Source organism: Nymphaea colorata, chromosome 1, assembly GCF_008831285.2.
Source record: "Nymphaea colorata isolate Beijing-Zhang1983 chromosome 1, ASM883128v2, whole genome shotgun sequence".
Classification (NCBI taxonomy): domain Eukaryota; kingdom Viridiplantae; phylum Streptophyta; class Magnoliopsida; order Nymphaeales; family Nymphaeaceae; genus Nymphaea; species Nymphaea colorata.
The window spans coordinates 34,855,323-34,872,522 of record NC_045138.2 but is presented as its reverse complement, the minus strand read 5'-3'; the positions used below and the strand labels follow the sequence as shown (position 1 = coordinate 34,872,522).

The 17,200-nt window shown below is 40.0% G+C and overlaps 1 protein-coding gene and 2 pseudogenes across 1 annotated transcript; all 3 read left to right on the top strand.

The window, feature by feature from the left end:
• Window positions 1-4,210: 4,210 nt before the first annotated feature.
• On the top strand, window positions 4,211-6,667 carry LOC116246392 (probable leucine-rich repeat receptor-like protein kinase At1g35710; annotated as a pseudogene).
• Window positions 6,668-6,726: 59 nt separating this feature from the next.
• Window positions 6,727-9,917, top strand: LOC116246382 (MDIS1-interacting receptor like kinase 2-like; annotated as a pseudogene).
• Window positions 9,918-15,106: 5,189 nt separating this feature from the next.
• LOC116246372 (BURP domain protein RD22-like) lies at window positions 15,107-15,610 on the top strand. The gene has a single exon (XM_031618233.1). It carries the CDS (start codon window positions 15,107-15,109, stop codon window positions 15,608-15,610), a length of 504 nt encoding a protein of 167 aa, XP_031474093.1.
• The last annotated feature ends 1,590 nt before the right edge of the window (window positions 15,611-17,200 follow it).

The following is a 17,200-nucleotide window of genomic DNA, read 5'->3' as shown; positions in this document are numbered from 1 at the left end:
GTTACGACTTTCGGAGGCGGTAACTCGCTCTATACTGGGCAATAATCCTCAAATTTGGTGGAGAGGATCGTATGGATGTCACGGATCGATGGCACCGGAATCAGTTTGATCCAATGGTCCGATCGCCGGCAAAGTTGCCGGAAACACAGACTGGTCGGCGGAATAGCAGGACAGAAGCTGTTGCGACTTTCGGAGGCCGTAGCTCGCTCTATACTGGGCCAATCGTCGCGATTTCACCTCATTTGGAAAGATCTCCTCGAGAGGAATCTATCAACACCCAAAGCCCCAAAAGTTAACCACGATTGAACTGTAGATCGTAGCTGAAACTATCTCAAGCTTAGTTAGGGCTGTTCACGGTGAGAAGGCGACGGTGAGAGCTGGTGCGACGGTGAGAGCTGGTGCTACGGTGAGAAGCTGGTGGGACGGTGAGAGCTGGTGCGACGGTGAGAAGCTGGTGCGACGGTGAGAACTGGTGCGAGGGTGAGAAGGCGAGCTGCGAGGGTGAGAAGGTGAGCTGTGAGGGGTTGGTGTTTCATCAGTCGGGGGAGGTTGTCGAGCGGGTGGAATTCCACCCGCTTGAAAGTCCGAGGTCGGAGCTCGGACTTTTGAGCGGGTGGAATTCCACCCGCTCCTTTTTGCAAAAAACGGAGTGAATTTCACCCCGTTTGATGCAGTTTTTGTCGGGCGGATGAAATTTCACCCATCCGTACGATTTTTTCCGAAAATTTGATTTCAACCGGTGCATGAAACGCACCCTCAAGGTAGCCCGTATGCTACTGTGCTGTTTATAAATGTAATAAACTCCACAGTGGTGTTTGTTTATGTCAAGAATCAAGCTCATACGAAAAGGCAAAAGTCTCTTATTTTGTCTACTTTTAGAGTCTATATATATATATATATATATACACGGCCTCCAACATAATAGATTGAGTTGCACAAAAGTGAGTTTAAATCTCTTGTCGAATTTTAGCTATGACATACACAAAATTGTGCACATCACCCGTTTAAGTTTCCAAGAATTTCATACATCTGCGCCACCAGACAGCAATTGTAAATGTGGGTGTTAGTCCCATCTATCAAACAACATCGATATTGATTCCTTTAAAATTTAAGAACCATTTACAGAAAGCAACATAGGGATCGATCCAGCATTTAACAAATCGACGCCTTCTTATTGTTGTTTGTGATGATATTTGGACTTGATGATGTTGTCAGGTGGTTGTGGGATTCTGCAGCACAGCCACTACAACACCCAAGTCGCCTTCTTACTTTATCATGCTGATGGAAACTATTAAAATGGAAATGCTTGAATTACATAAGATGGAAACGAGGCAGAGTTGCCTGCGCCCCTCGGCGCACACAACATACATACACATACCAAAGGATAAAAGATAATTTTAAAATTGTTGAAAGAAATGTTTTTTTTTAGTCTTTTAATTTTTTTATTACCTCTTTTATTTTTAGGAAGTTTATTTTCCTTATTTAAATGAAAGCATTTTCATATTTAATTGTACTGGGGCACTAAATTTGGTACACCAACGCAGGTACCGTTAAAGTCTTGTAGAGTGGATACATGACTATCCACTCCCGGTGGAGATACAAGGGCCATGGCCACTTTACCCCACTACCATCCGTCGAAAAATTGATCTAAAAGTTTAAAGTTAAAATGTATAATTGTGAATTTGTCAAAAATATAAAATTAACATAAATTTAAATATTTAAAAATAATAGAGGCTAATGCTTGCTACCTTTCACTAATTGGATTATAATTGGACTGCTGGTAGAAAAATCTTGTTGCTTGTTATCCTGAAGATAATTTGCAAAACTGCCCTCGTTTTCTAAGCAAACATGACCTGCCTGTTACACGAGACAATTTGCGTTGTGAAGTTTTTGTGAACTATTTTACGAAGTTGGCAGTTATTATAGTCTTTTTGAAATGTTAGGTAGTTATTTATAATTTTGTGATAAATTCAGTGGTTAGTTATTCATATCTCTCTCTCCCCCCCTCTCTCTCTTTGAGATCAATGAACTATAGCCTATAAATAAGAATATTGAACAACGAAACGAAGGGGTAAAAAATGAGGGGAAAGATTGGTTTGCAACTACTAATAATCTTAGAAAAGGATGACGTACTAATCTAGAGCCAGACCTTTTCGCACAACTTGGTCTTCATGCTTCATCGGGAAATTACAGTATACACTTGAAGATGAAGAACAGAGGCCCCATTTCTCCGTCTCGCCCACAAGTCACACCCTGCCAGAAGCCAAGGGCTCATGCAGTTTCTGTATTTCCGTCTCTCCTTCTTCCTAATCCCCTTCACACGTCACGTCGGGATCCAATGTAAACGGTTCGGTCCATGATTGTCCACATTCTCGTTTCCAGTCGGTCGATTGAATCTGAGTCCATGATTTGCCTTGAAATCTATTATGTACTGTTGTTATGCGACGGTTCTTGGTCGTATAAATACCAGGGCTTCAACGTGTTCCGTGCCGAGTTGCCTCGAATCGGTCAATGGTATCGATCAAACACGCACACACAGTTCTTCTTTATAAAAAGCAGGAAGCACTACCGCTCCCTTCACCGAACTGCGTAACTAAAGTACTGGGTAGGCCGATGAACAGTATGGCAGTTTCCTTCTCCTCCATCATCTCAGCTTTTCTTGCAGTAAGCTACATTCGCTTGATGTTTATTTCCTTTCACTGATCAATTTGTTGTTTGTATTTTCATAAAGGATACGAGTTCAATTTTCCTTGTCACTGTGGTAAACTTTTGCTTTGGCAGATTATAATTGGGGCTGCAAGCTGCAGTTTATCAGATTGTTTAGATATTTAATTCTACACGTTTAATCAAGCTTCATGCTCGACAGTTAGCAGTGAAAGAAAAACTAAAGGCTGTGCAACGTCATTGGAATCCATTGATCGGTTCCGTTGTATCGCGCAATACAAAACCAGTGAGATTCCACTTCATTTGTTAACAGAGGAGAGGAGGTGAATGACAGGGGAGGAAGAGACTAAGAGACCCTGTGGAACATATATCGGCTGATATAAGCATATATATTACTACGTCGGAATTCTGTAGGAGATAAAATCACAGAGGTCCAGGATAGCAAGGAAAAGAGAGGGAAAGAGACAGGAAAGAATTGGAATCTGTTTAGCTTTTGGACTTTTCTTTACATTTCTTATAGTGGGCCACTACTCACCCGGCTTACACAGCAAAAATGGTTGGCTTCTGGCTTCGTGGTGGGATTTCATTTCCTTCTACATCCAACCATGGATGTTCTGTTAGCTGTAGAATTACTAGTCTTAAACCGATCAATTTCTCTGGATCAGAAGAAACTGAACACGAGGAATTTTCTGGTGGTTGACCGCCCGGAATCGCATTATTTAGCGGGGTCTTCACGTTGTCTGTGAAGTGGCTGGGCCTCCTCTGCTGATGAATGCCACGGTCCCATGCGCCCAAGAGGAAATTCGGCTGGTTATCGTCTTTTTCCCCTTTATTATACTTTCCACGTACATGGTTGACTTGACTACTTTTTTGCCAAGTAAAAGAAACTACAAAGGCACAAATTAATATGCGCAAGAGTAGTTTGTGACTGCAATATCTACAAGGGCCATAATTGTTCCTTCCATCACTTCCCTTTAATTTCTCATTTACTTTTATCTTCAATACGTGCCATTTTATATTCTTTATTTGATTTGAAAATTTTAACATAAAAATGTGCTCTTCTATAGGCCAAACAATACGCATGGTTAGGCAGACCCGGCAAGTTTAGGAACATACAGGTCGGGCTTTGAACCCCTGACCTTCTTATAACTTGAAGTTTCTGATAATCCAGAAACTTCACATTCAAACTCATCAAAGAAAACAACTCTCGCTAGTCGGCTTCTTGTTTTACCGTTGATGATGCAAACACATTTCCTTTTCTCCCTTGACAAAGTTGCAAAACATACGTGGGACCGCTGCTGGAAAAATGGCTGCCCACTAACTTAACGTAGCGATCGGAGTACAAAATTTTAGGCAGCTACATGGAAATATAGAATGGAAATGAAGTTTCCAGGAACTTCAGACCTAGAATATGTGGAATGTAAAGGAATGGACAAAGTTGTTTTCTAGGTATCTTCGTCGCGGACTGTGGACTTCCCAACATCTTTATATGCCATTAACATGCACCACTAGTGAATCCACACGAACGCCTAATTTCTCAGTTGCAACAGAAACAATAGCACCATGAGAAGCGACCGGCTGCTCCTGCTTTTCTTCCTTCTTTGGAGTCTTTGTTCATTAGGAGACGCACGTGCTCAGTCATTGCAGGCAGAAGCAAAAGCACTTCTCAAGTGGAGAGACAGTCTCCAAGACGCCCACGTGCTGAATTCCTCTTGGTCATTCCTCAAATCCAGATATGGCGCTCCCTGCCAGTGGGACGGGATACAGTGCAGCAGCGATAAAACGAGTGTCGTCAAGATAAGTCTTCAAAATAAAGGTCTTCGAGGTACACTCAACTATTTCGACTTCGCTGCCTTCCCTAATCTTGCACATTTCGATCTCAGAGGTAACAATCTCAATGGAAGCATTCCTGATGGTATAGGCAACCTCTCCAAACTTACCTTCCTAGATTTATCGGTGAACCAGTTTTCTGGCAGCTTACCCGTTACTATGGCCAATGTTACTCAAATTTCTGAGTTCTGGATATCAGACAACTTTATTGATGGAGAGCTAATACCGAGCTTTTTCACCAATTGGAGGAACCTTACTCGTCTTGTGCTTTTTGGCAACAAACTAACCGGCAACATCCCTCTAGAAATAGGCCAGTTGGAGAAGCTGACACGCTTGGATCTAGCTCATAATCTTTTCCAAGACCAATCCCATCTTCCATAGGCAACATGTCTAGCCTTACAAGTTTAAACCTCTCAGTGAATAATCTATTCGGACGTGTCCCTTCAGAAATGGGGAAACTTAGCAGCCTGGTCGAGTTAAGCCTTTACTCAAACCAACTCACAGGTTCAATGCCTAAGGCGCTAGGGAATTTGTCTGGCTTGTCTCACATGATCATCCTTCAAAATAAGTTGTCTGGTGAGATCCCTTCTGAGATTGGAAATCTCATGAAACTCACCGATTTGGACCTAACCGACAACTCCTTTCTTGGATCCATACCACCTGAAATAGGAAAGCTTAAGAACCTTGTTTCTATAAAATTGTCATTCAACTCCCTCGCAGGACCTCTCCCTACTTCTATTGGACAATTATCTAGTCTAGTGAATCTAATCATCAATGACAACCATCTTACTGGAACTATTCCACAGACGATAGGAGAGCTCACAAATCTCGACTTCTTGGACCTTGATACCAACTCACTTACAGGTTCCATTCCAGTGCAGATTGGAAACCTGTCCAGTCTGCAGCATTTGTTCCTTGGAGTAAATTTGCTGACTGGGACCATTCCACAAGAGTTATGGAAGCTCAGTGCGCTCATTGAATTGGATTTAGCGTCTAACTTTCTTCCAGGTTTGGTCCCTCCTTCAATAGGTAACCTGTCTAATCTTTACTTCTTGAACTTGAGCAATAATAGCCTCTTCGGCACTCTACCTCCACAAATGAGTAATCTGACAAGTCTAGGCCAGTTGTTCCTTTCAGCGAATAATCTCTTCGGTTCTTTACCATCAATAATATGTAAGGGTGGCATGCCCTTCGTCTTTTCTGCTTCCAACAACCATTTCACTGGATCAATACCAGAAAGCTTGAGGAATTGTACAAGCTTATACAAACTCACTTTAAGTGGGAACCAACTTAGTGGTAACATTTCAGAGGCATTTGGATCATATCCGAACCTGTTGCGCATTGACATAAGCAACAATCAACTAACAGGAGAGCTCTCGCCGAGCTGGAGTGGATGTCACAGTCTTCAACGGTTGGATTTCTCTAATAACGACATTATCGGCAAGATTCCAGGTTCAATTTCTCAACTGGCACGATTGGGGCTAATAAATATTTCTACCAATTACATAACAGGAGAGATTCCAAGAGGAATAGGGGAACTTTCGTTCTTGCAATATATAGATATGAGTAACAATCATATTTCAGGTGGCATACCATCAGAGATTGGAATGTTAAAAAATTTGCAGCATTTGGATTTGTCATCAAACAAACTTAGCGGACCAATACCTGAAGAGCTTGGGATTCTACTACGTTGATTCGATTGAAGCTGAGTAACAATACCTTGAACGGAAAAATTCCTTCTCAGTTGGGGAACTTGGCAGGACTATCTATGCTGCTAGATCTTAGCCGTAACGTGCTAACAGGGACAATACCAGACCAACTTGGGAAGTTAATTCATTTGGAGATGCTCAATCTTTCCCATAACAAGCTCATTGGTGCAATCCCATCATCTTTGGCTGGAATGGTTAGTTTGACTTCTGTTGATTTGTCCTTTAACAGTCTCCAAGGTCCTCTCCCAAACAACGCTGCCTTCCTGAATGCTTCGGTAGAGTCATTTATAGGCAATCTTGGCTTATGTGGAGGAGTTAACTTGCGTCCATGCATGCCTCCAAAAGATGTTATACAACAAAAGAAAAGTCAAACATTGGAGGCGATTGTTACTCCAGTTGCTGCAGTCCTCATTCTTCTGTTCCTGGTTACTGGAACTTGCAAGATCTGTCAAAAACAAAATTGAGAAGGCGAAACAAGAACAGAATCATTGTTGAAACAAGCCAAGGAATTGATTTCTTCTCCATGTGGAACTATGACGGTGAACTTGATTATGAGGATATTGTCAGTGCAGCAAGGAATTTCAGCGATGACTATGTTATTGGTACAGGAAGTCATGGTAGCGTCTACAAAGTTGAACTCCCCACAGGTCAAATAGTGGCAGTCAAGAAGTTCAATCAACAGGGTAATGATACGTTGACAGACTTTGGCTTCAGAAATGAGATTAAAGCATTGACAAAAGTTCGCCATAGAAACATAGTCAAGCTCTATGGATTCTGTAAGCATCCTCATTGGTCATTCTTAGTGTATGAATATTTAGAAAGGGGAAGCCTGGCAACATATTAAGCAGCAATGAAGAGGCTAAAGGATTAGATTGGGCAAAGAGGGTGAATATCATAACTGGTGTTGCTGATGCTTTGTCATATATGCACCATGATCATTCAATTCCAATAATCCACCGCGACATCTCCAGCAAGAACATTTTGTTATATCCTGATTTTGATGCATGTGTTTCTGATTTGGAACAGCAAGATTACTAAACCCAAATTCATCCAATTGGACTTGGTGCGTAGGAACGCACGGCTACATGGCTCCAGGTATGCGCTAAATTTTTTGTCAAAAGATTTTGCATTGTCCTTTTTAAGACTATTATAAGTTCTACTGGCCTTATAACTGGTAGATCCATCCACTAAACTATGTTAATGTTTTAAAAATACTAGCTTCTTTACTGCAGAGTTGGCATACACCATGAGAGTGACAAAGAAGTGTGATGTCTATAGCTTTGGAGTCCTAGCTCTTGAAGTTCTAATGGGAAGGCATCCTGGGGAGCAACTATCATCTTTTGCTATTCTCACAAAGCAAGAGATGGATGTAAAGCTCTGGGATATGTTGGACCAACGTATATCAGCTCCTGTGGGCCAAGAAGCAGAGAAAGTGCTTTTTGTAGCCAAACTTGCAATCATGTGCACATATGTGAATCCAGAAACACGGCCTACAATGCGTTCTGTTTCTCGGCATCTTTCCAGTACCCAGAACACGAGTCTTTTCTTCTTCAATCTCTTTGAAGACAATCTGTGAAAAATATGACGCATCATGATAATGGTGTGGAAGCGCAAGTAATGCTTCGATGTACAAAATCATAAGGTGCCATTTGAATAAAGCTGCTGGTTGGCGGTGCATAAGCTTGTGTAAGGTTTCACGAGGAGAAAAAGGGAAATGAGAAACAAGAAGCAGTTGCATATGCATCTCGGCATTAAAACTTGAAGAAAGTTGTAAAAACAGCAATTACTTCTCCAAGAACTTTACACCTCCAAAATGGGACGCTTAACCAAGCAAGTCACGTATCGGCAAGGGTGACTTTTTTTTTTTTTTTTAATGATGCAAACACTTGTAACTTGAAGAAAAAATGCTCATGTTTGTGTGACAGTAGTAGTAGATTCTCGGGACCCCCATTATTCGGACCTCAGAAAATTTGAGCCCACTTAATAATTATATCAGAATTTGGTGTAAGGTTTTAGTATCCATGAAACCCAAGAGATATATAGTTCTAATAAACATCCAATCTTAGGATGAAAAGGGTAGTTGCTGAAAAAGTCAAAAAAAAAAAAGGACGAGGTGGAATGGAATGTTGTGGGTGGAAGAGAAAAAAGGATGGGAAAGTGAAAGGTGGAAAAAGTGAGGGAAATTATAAAGAAGTGTAGTTGAAAGTATAATTGCTTAGGCAGGCAAGCGGCATGCAGAAAGTGCGTTATGTATGGTTTGATTTTTCTGAGTACTGTTTTCTTGAACCGGATTATGGGTGTACCGTATCATATCCATGGTTGGATTGCAATACTTACATTACTCTAGCCTTCTCTCTCTTTCCTTTTTTTTATTTTTTACATTTTTTCCTAAATGATATACATAACTACTCAAGATTTAAATACTTGGTGAAATCATTAAAATGAATATATAAAAAATATGTCTTCTCTTATATGGGGAGATCACCGGTGGCCCGACCGACCAGCTTGAAGGCATCAAAGTGAGCGAGACAAAGAGATGTGAACATAACCAGCATCATGTCCTACATTCTTTTGTGTATCGCTATATATCGCTATGTAAAAAGGGGCAAGCACTTGCGGCCTCCTTCTCCGTATTTGGCCAAGCTTGAGTTGGAGCCTTGAATGGCGGACTTGGTTTCGTTCTTCTCACTTTCTTCCTGGCAAGTGCACAGGTCCATCAATTCCCTTTGCTCGAAACGTATGAGTACTAGTGAGACCCACTCTCCAGGGACAGCCAAACTGCCAGTGGGCGCCATCCCACCTGCCGGAAGCAGGCCGCTCGCTTCCGTCTTCCCACAGCAGCTCTGCACACGCCATGCCATCAACCAGTTCTTTCCGGCATAAAAGATTCTCAGGTCTAATCCAACTTGAATTACCAGAGTATATGGTGGATGACGATTGTTTCTTTTCTCTGTCAGCTGCTTGCCGGGGCCGCGAACACAATTACCGGCACTCTCGCTATAAAGCTAAATGGAATGAGGCCTTCCCCAGCACTCTCATGCCCGACGATTGACGATTGTTTCGTTTCTCTTCCCATCCCCTACTCTGACATCAGGTACTCATGTCCATCCATTGAGGGGTTTCCAAGAAAGAAAAACATTGTTGGTTATCTTCATCACCCCTTTAGCAAATGATGCTTCTATTGTCGGTGGTGTCAGCTCTGAGCGTACTTTCTTGCCACGCAAACAAGCCCAGGAAATTCCCTTCTCAACCTCAAACCTCACTACCATCCTTAAGATGTTCTCCATTGAATTCCACTCTGCATCTCTTACCAGGCAAACACTTGTTGATTGCGAGAAACCTGCAGTTAAAGGAGAACTCGAGTACCATGTAACGTCACTGGAATCCATGATCGATTTTGTTGTCGTGGAGTTCGGAACTAGTGAAATTCATGTGGCGATCACTTCTGTTGTTAATAGAGAGGAGGAGTTGAAGGCCAGGACTTACAGAGCAGGGGCTGGTGCTAGTGAGGGGAGGGTGATGTCCCATAAAATGATGACTTGCCACAATATGATGTTTCCTTATGTTGTGTTCTACCACAATTTGGCAGGAGCAAGGGCATACATGGCTCCATTGGTTTCTGATAATGGTAACCGAGTGAATGCCATTGCTATGTGCCATTTTGATACATCAAGAGAGAATTCTGGGCATGCCAGCTACCGGTTGCTGGTGTGAAACCAGGAACTGTTCCCATTTGCCACTTCATTCTAAAGGATCTCGCCAGCGTCCCCAACTACTACTTCCTTGTACGTACATGAGCTGGCCGCCTACAGCTATTCAAATTACTCTTTTGAATGAACTGATAATAAATAAAACAGCATCAGTTAATTACTTGCCTTATTTCCTTATGAGTTTATCACTTATTGGCGCCATTGAATCCTGATCAGCTCACAACTCTAGGTCATGGTAATGTCTATTACATTGATATTGGCCGTCACATGATCAAATTGCTGAATCAGGAGAACTAAAATTAAGAGAAATATTTATAACTTGGTCCGGCGAACAAGAAAAACCAAGTTTTGCAATTAATGGAACTCTAAGATCTTGACACTTTGCACCTTATACGTGCATGGGTCATGCCACTCCTCGGAGATGAACTTTATGGAATGGGAAAATTACTCAAGCTACCCTACTCAAATCCTTAAATTCCTCACAGAGGCTAGAGAGAGAGAGAGAGAAAAAAAAAAGAGGAGGGACAGAGATGTTCCATAATTAAATATTTCTTTGAAGTAATGAAACAATGAACTAGAATTACGGTAGACAGACAAGACAAAGAAACCTGCAAGGACACTATGGGAGGGAGCTAAGAGGTGATTGATCGAGTTCGGAATCACCCCTTGATTTTTAGGATGAAATATGAAACCTATTATTTGAAAAATTACAAAAAGGCCTAATTTCAACAAAATAATTTACAAAAGTTTCATTAATGAAAAGCATTAAAATGTACTCAGAAACCCATATATAAAAGTTAATTTCTTCTGAGAAAATCACACATGATATTTTGAGCAATACAAACAAGTGTTAGGGATGAGTACTTACCCAGATAACAAAAACAGAAGGATGGTGAAGAGCCAGCAAATGCCTGTCTCTCGAGGACCTGAGACAGCGAGATAGAGGAGGAATCACAGCATTAATGGTGCCAGAGAGTGCCGCCACGGTCCTTTTCCCCGTCCTGTAGAGTTTTGCTCTTTTTCCTACTACTACAAAAAAAGAGGTTTTTATTATTGAGTGAAAAACGTTATTGAAAAATAAGCAAAACGTCCGTAAAGGTCATACTGATGTTTTCTTACGTTCGTTCTTTTTACCGCCATGATGTTTGCATGAGGAAAATATCTGTTTACGCACGTGAATGGGATGAGACCTATACCGGTGAAGTTTTCACCGCTGTAGGTTGTCTGAGGTTAACCACCCTTTCCAATGAAGAAGTTCTTGTATTTGGCAGCTTGGCTGGCTGAGGCAAAAAAAAAAAAAAAAAAAAAAAAAAAAAAAAAAAAAAAAAAAAAAAAACTAAAAAATGAAAAAGAAAATCACAACAAAATTAAATATCCATAGCTGGAACGACATTTGGTGTCTTCTTTTACAACATAATCGAAAAACGCTTGTGTTGTGACTACAGGGTTGTATGAGCAAAAATTATTGTTGTACATGACTTGGCTTTTTTCGTTTTGAATTTGGCAGAAGAAGGCATGGCCCGAACTAAATTTTCATGGGAGTAACAATACAATCTAAAAGACTTTCGACACACTCCCTAAGATATGCCATATAGTTTTGACTCGCTAAATGGCTGCGATGAGAATCTAACAGTGGGAGAGGCATACCAGTTTTCCATACCATAATAATAAATCTACCACTGTGTGTTAAAGCGTGAGATTGACGGCGATAGCGACAAAGTTTTTACCCAGTTGTGTACAAACTTGATTAGATGAAAATAAAGTTTCCAATGAGTCATGGAAATTTGGTTGAATTGCTTTGTTGGTGACATATCCAAAACCATGTTTTTTTAAACACATAATACTACCAATATGCGCTAATGCTTTTCAACCTGTATGACAGACTTTAAACAAAATTTATATTAAAAAATTCAGAAGTAATTTTTTTTTATATAATTTCCTTCCTATTATATATATATATATGCTGACCAATTTGGGGTAATTAGGCCTCCCCGTCATGGCAGTAAGGGGGCAGTATACATATGAAGTGCCCATACACATACAGGACAATATACAATGGCAGTATTTATTGAGTTTATGTTCAGTATGATCATTTGTATATATGTCATTGCGTACCTTGAGTTGCAGTATCATTGCTTACCTTCTGCGTCGTGGACTGTTTTATTCTAGGTCGTCTTCTTCGTCACGGATTGACTGTTTCAACCATTGTATGCAAATGTGCAATGATAATAGTAACATTCATTGAAGCCATTCTGTCCCGTCTTGCAAACTGAGATGCGTGTCTAAAGGAGATGGTGTGGCACCGTCTTCCCAGGAGTCGGTCTCTACCAAATAGCTTGCACTGAAAGTAAGAGCTTGGAAAAAATTAATAAGAAACGAAAAGGGAAAAAATGAACAATGCATTCAATATAGGTCTCATAAGAGTTACATAATAAATGCTAGTGGTTTAGTATACCTAGTGCAAGATATGCGTTTGGTAACATGAATGCTTTTTTATTTGAAAGGTAAACACATGCTTGGAACACTGCGTTCCAAGGAACACAGCTTTCCTATTACCAAACCCCAAATTGTTGTGCTTAAAAGCTATGTTCCTTAGCCCGTTTAATGAACCAATAAACTTATGCCATTTATGAATGAATAATCTTCCTAAATACGAATGAAACAAAAGTATCAAAGTTCAAAAATTCAACAAGAGGAAAATTGGGTCACAGGTATTAGACCCGGTCTCGAGAACATTTCAAGCTAATTGGGTGTTCACGGGACAACTGCTAGAGAAAAGTCACTGTATGCAGTCGAAGATGAATTCCCTTGACACGTCAGGAAGATGACTACTCGACGTAAACGGTTCGGGTCAGATTCACCATGTACTGAACATTATTGGACCTGACTTCAATTAACTGGACTCGAAATGACCATGTTTTTTCTTCTTTTTTTTTCAAAAAAAAAAAAAAAAACTGAATTGGGGACCTAATTTTTACATAACCAACATTTTCTCCTCTGAACTTTCTCAGTAATAGTGAAAGTTCATGGATCAAATAAAATTTTAGTTATGTCGTTAACACAAGAAGCTGTGTTCTGATCAGATGGACACTTTAGTCATCTTTCAGGGGCATTTCTTTTTTTTACCATTCTACTCTAACCGTTATGCGAGGGTCTTTCATTTTATACAAGAGGACATTTTGGTCATTTTGAGCCCCTAACACACGGTCCGGTTTTAGGAGTCATACGTGAAAACTGCTCAAAAAAAAAAAAAAAAGATTATGCTAAATAAACACACAAGGGAATATCTTCATTTCAGGTGTAGAACAGTGAGATTGTTCGTATAAATGGCTGGAATTTTGAGAAAGAAGCTTACATGACTGTCCAGTTGCCCATTTCCGGTCGGTCGATTGAATCTATTTACTGTTGCCATGCGACCGCTTAATTCTTGGTCATATAAATATTAGGGCTTCAATGTCTTCCGTGTCCACCTTACCTCCGAATGGGTCAGCATTATCGATCAAACACGCACATACAGTTCTTCCTTATAAAAGGCTGGAAGCAATACCATTTCCTTCACCGAACAGCAGAAACTTAAGTACTGGGTAGCTCGACGAACAGCATGGCAGTTTTCTCCTCCTACATCATCTCAGCTTTTCTTGCAGTAAGCTACATTTGTTTTGTTTGATCTTTATTTTGCTTGATCATCTGTATTTTCTTCTTCAATGTCATTTGTTGCACGATTTCATTAAAAGATGGGAATTAATTTCCATCTCACTGTGATGACCTTTTGTTTTGGCAGCTTATAATTGGGACTGCAAGCTGCAGTTTATATTTGACGCCTGATGGTTATTGGAACAAGATGTTCCCAAGCACCCCCATGCCAATTGCCATTCGAGCACTCTTGTCCCCCTCTCGGATAGGTATTGCACTACCAAATTATATATATATCGTTCTTAAGGTCCCCACCCGATGATTAAAAATCAATTAAAATCAGTCGCTGAAAGTGCCAATAGCAGTCGTAACACCACGATTATGATTAATAGCTACCGCCAAAACGTTGCTATTACCATGGTTTCCACGGCTATTACATAAATCCCAGTTCTTCGCTTAAACTGCTAGGAATGAAATTAGCCGTTGCCATTTTGAGAGTGTACCCCTCGTGATGTCTTTGTCGCAACTAAATTAGCCATCACCATTAACAACAATGACGGCAAAAAATTTAGACACTAGTGACAGATGTTTAGCAACAGTTCGTACAGTCATTTAACAGCAAGAATTAGTGACAGATCTGTCCGTCGGATAATATAATAATGGCATGGAAATTTCAGTCACCTAAGAAAAACAATAAGCAAATATTGACGACGAATCCATCCAACACCAACGACAACGAACTATAGCATGAAGAAGGTTGCAGTCACGGATTTGACCGTTGCTAAAAACTGTCATCGCTTTTTAGTACATAAGTACACATAGATAACTATTTTACATAAACAATAATTTTTTTATTTAGATAACAAAAGTACACTATACAATAATAAATTACTAATTATCATCAACTAAACGATATACATGTTTGAAAAAGCCCTTCTACTACATTTCTATACTTAGTAGGGGTCTGCAATTTCTGACATTTGTTCTTAAAGTCTCCATTGAATGGTTAAAAAACAATTAAATCATCAATCAACATTAATGCTCATCTGGCAATTGTTTCCCAACTAGTGTCATACTTTTCATTTAAGCATCGGGAACTTCCAAGAATTTGACATGTTTTAGCTCAATATATATGCACATCATTAGCCACTTCAGCTCTCTTGTTATTACGCCTCATTTTACGGAAGAAGAAAAACCGGTTAATAGTAAACAGGATTAAGTGTCACATGTATGCTCCAATTTATGGTGCGCAAATAATATAATAAGGTTGATTACTTAACCAGTCCTTTAATTTGCACTCACTGCAGGATTTGGTCGTCGTAGCCTCGAAGCTTGCGGTAATAAGTGGCCCAGGATGAGCAGTTACCCTAGCTCAAGCGCCATGAATTGCCCACCGAACCATGCACCTCTTTATTTCCAGAGGGAAGACCTGCAGCCTGGTAGCAAGATGAACGTCACCATGATGATCACCCCCGTAGCTTCTAGTGGTGGTCGTTTCTTCCCCGCCAGCGAGCTCAAGCAATTCCCTTCTCAACCTCCAATATCACTGCCATCCTCAAGATGTTCTCCATCGAACCCGAATCCGACCGTGCATCTCTTACCAGGGAAACACTTGAGGATTGTGAGGCGGCTGCAATTAAAGAAGAAGTAAAGCATTGTGCAACATCACTAGAGTCGATGATCGATTTCGTTGTTGCGGAGTTGGGAACAAGACAGATTCATGCGGTGGCCACTTCTGCTGTTAACAGAGAGGAGGCTGCGAAGGTCAGGAGTTACAGAGTAGGTGCTGGTGGTGGAAGGATGCTGTCCAATAAAGTCATGGCATGCCACAACACTGTGTTTCCTTTTGCTGTGTTCTACTGTCACAATTTCGCTGGCACAAGGGTGTACATGGTTCCGTTGGTTGCTGAAGATGGTAGCCGAGTGAACGCCATTGCTTTGTGTCATTTCGATACATCAAACTGGAATCCCCAGCATGAGAGCTTCAGGGTGCTGGGTGTGAAGCCAGGAACTGTGCCCATTTGCCACTTTATTGTAGAGGGCCTTGCTTGGGTTCCCAACTGATCTGCATGCTACTAGTACGTATATGGGCTGGACCGTCGTCTCCAATTATATTTATTGAATGGTAAAATTGTCATTTTAACTATATGTACTAATGTTTTTTACTCATCAGGTGTTTATTTCATTAAGCTAAGCAGTTGATTATAGTTATCAAATGTCAAATTTTTTGAACAGTCATCTGTAAAGTTATCTCTTTTCAATTTGTTCCTTAACACGTGTGCTACTATGCTGTTTATAAATATAATGAACTCCACAGTGGTGTTTGTTTATGTCAAGAATCAAGCTTAGGCAAAAGTCTCTTATTTTGTCCACTTTTAGGGTCTATAACTCTATATATATATATATATATATATATATATATATATATATATATATATATATATATATATATATATATATAGTAGATTGAGTTGCACGAAAGTGAGTTTAAATCTCTTGTCGAATTTTAGCTATGAGATACCAGACAACAATTGTAAAATGTGGGTGTTAGTCCCATCTCTCAAACAACATCGATATTGATTTCCTTTAAAATTTAAGAACCATTTACAGAAAGCAACATAGGGATCGATCCAGCATTTAACAAATCGACGCCTTCTTATTGTTGTTTGTGATGATATTTGGACTTGATGATGTTGTCAGGTGGTTGTGGGATTCTGCAGCACAGCCACTACAACACCCAAGTCGCCTTCGTACTTTATCATGCTGATGGAAACTATTAAAATGGAAATGCTTGAATTACATAAGACGGAAACGAGGCAGAGTTGCCTGCGCCCCTCGGTGCACACAACATACATACACATACCAAACGATAACAAAGATAATTTTAAAATTGTTGAAAGAAATGTTTTTTTTTTAGTCTTTTAATTTTTTTATTACCTCTTTTATTTTTAGGAAGTTTATTTTCCTTATTTAAATGAAAGCATTTTCATATTTAATTGTACTGGGGCACTAAATTTGGTACACCAACGCAGGGTACCGTTAAAGTCTTGTAGAGTGGATACATGACTCATCCACTCCCGGTGGAGATACAAGGGGCCATGGCCACTTTACCCCCACTACCATCCGTCGAAAAATTGATCTAAAAGTTTAAAGTTAAAATGTATAATTGTGAATTTGTCAAAAATATTAAAATTAACATAAATTTAAATATTTAAAAATAATAGAAGGCTAATGCTTGCTACCTTTCACTAATTGGATTATAATTGGACTGCTGGTAGAAAAATCTTGTTTGCTTGTTATCCTTGAAGATAATTTGCAAAACTGCCCTCGTTTTCTAAGCAAACATGACCTGCCTGTTACACGAGACAATTTGCGTTGTGAAGTTTTTGTGAACTATTTTACGAAGTTGGCAGTTATTTATAGTCTTTTTGAAATGTTAGGTAGTTATTTATAATTTTGTGATAAATTCAGTGGTTAGTTATTCATATCTCTCTCTCCCCCCCCTCTCTCTCTTTGAGATCAATGAACTATAGCCTATAAATAAGAATATTGAACAACGAAACGAAGGGGTAAAAAATGAGGGGAAAGATTGGTTTGCAACTACTAATAATCTTAGAAAAGGATGACGTACTAATCTAGAGCAGGACCTTTTCG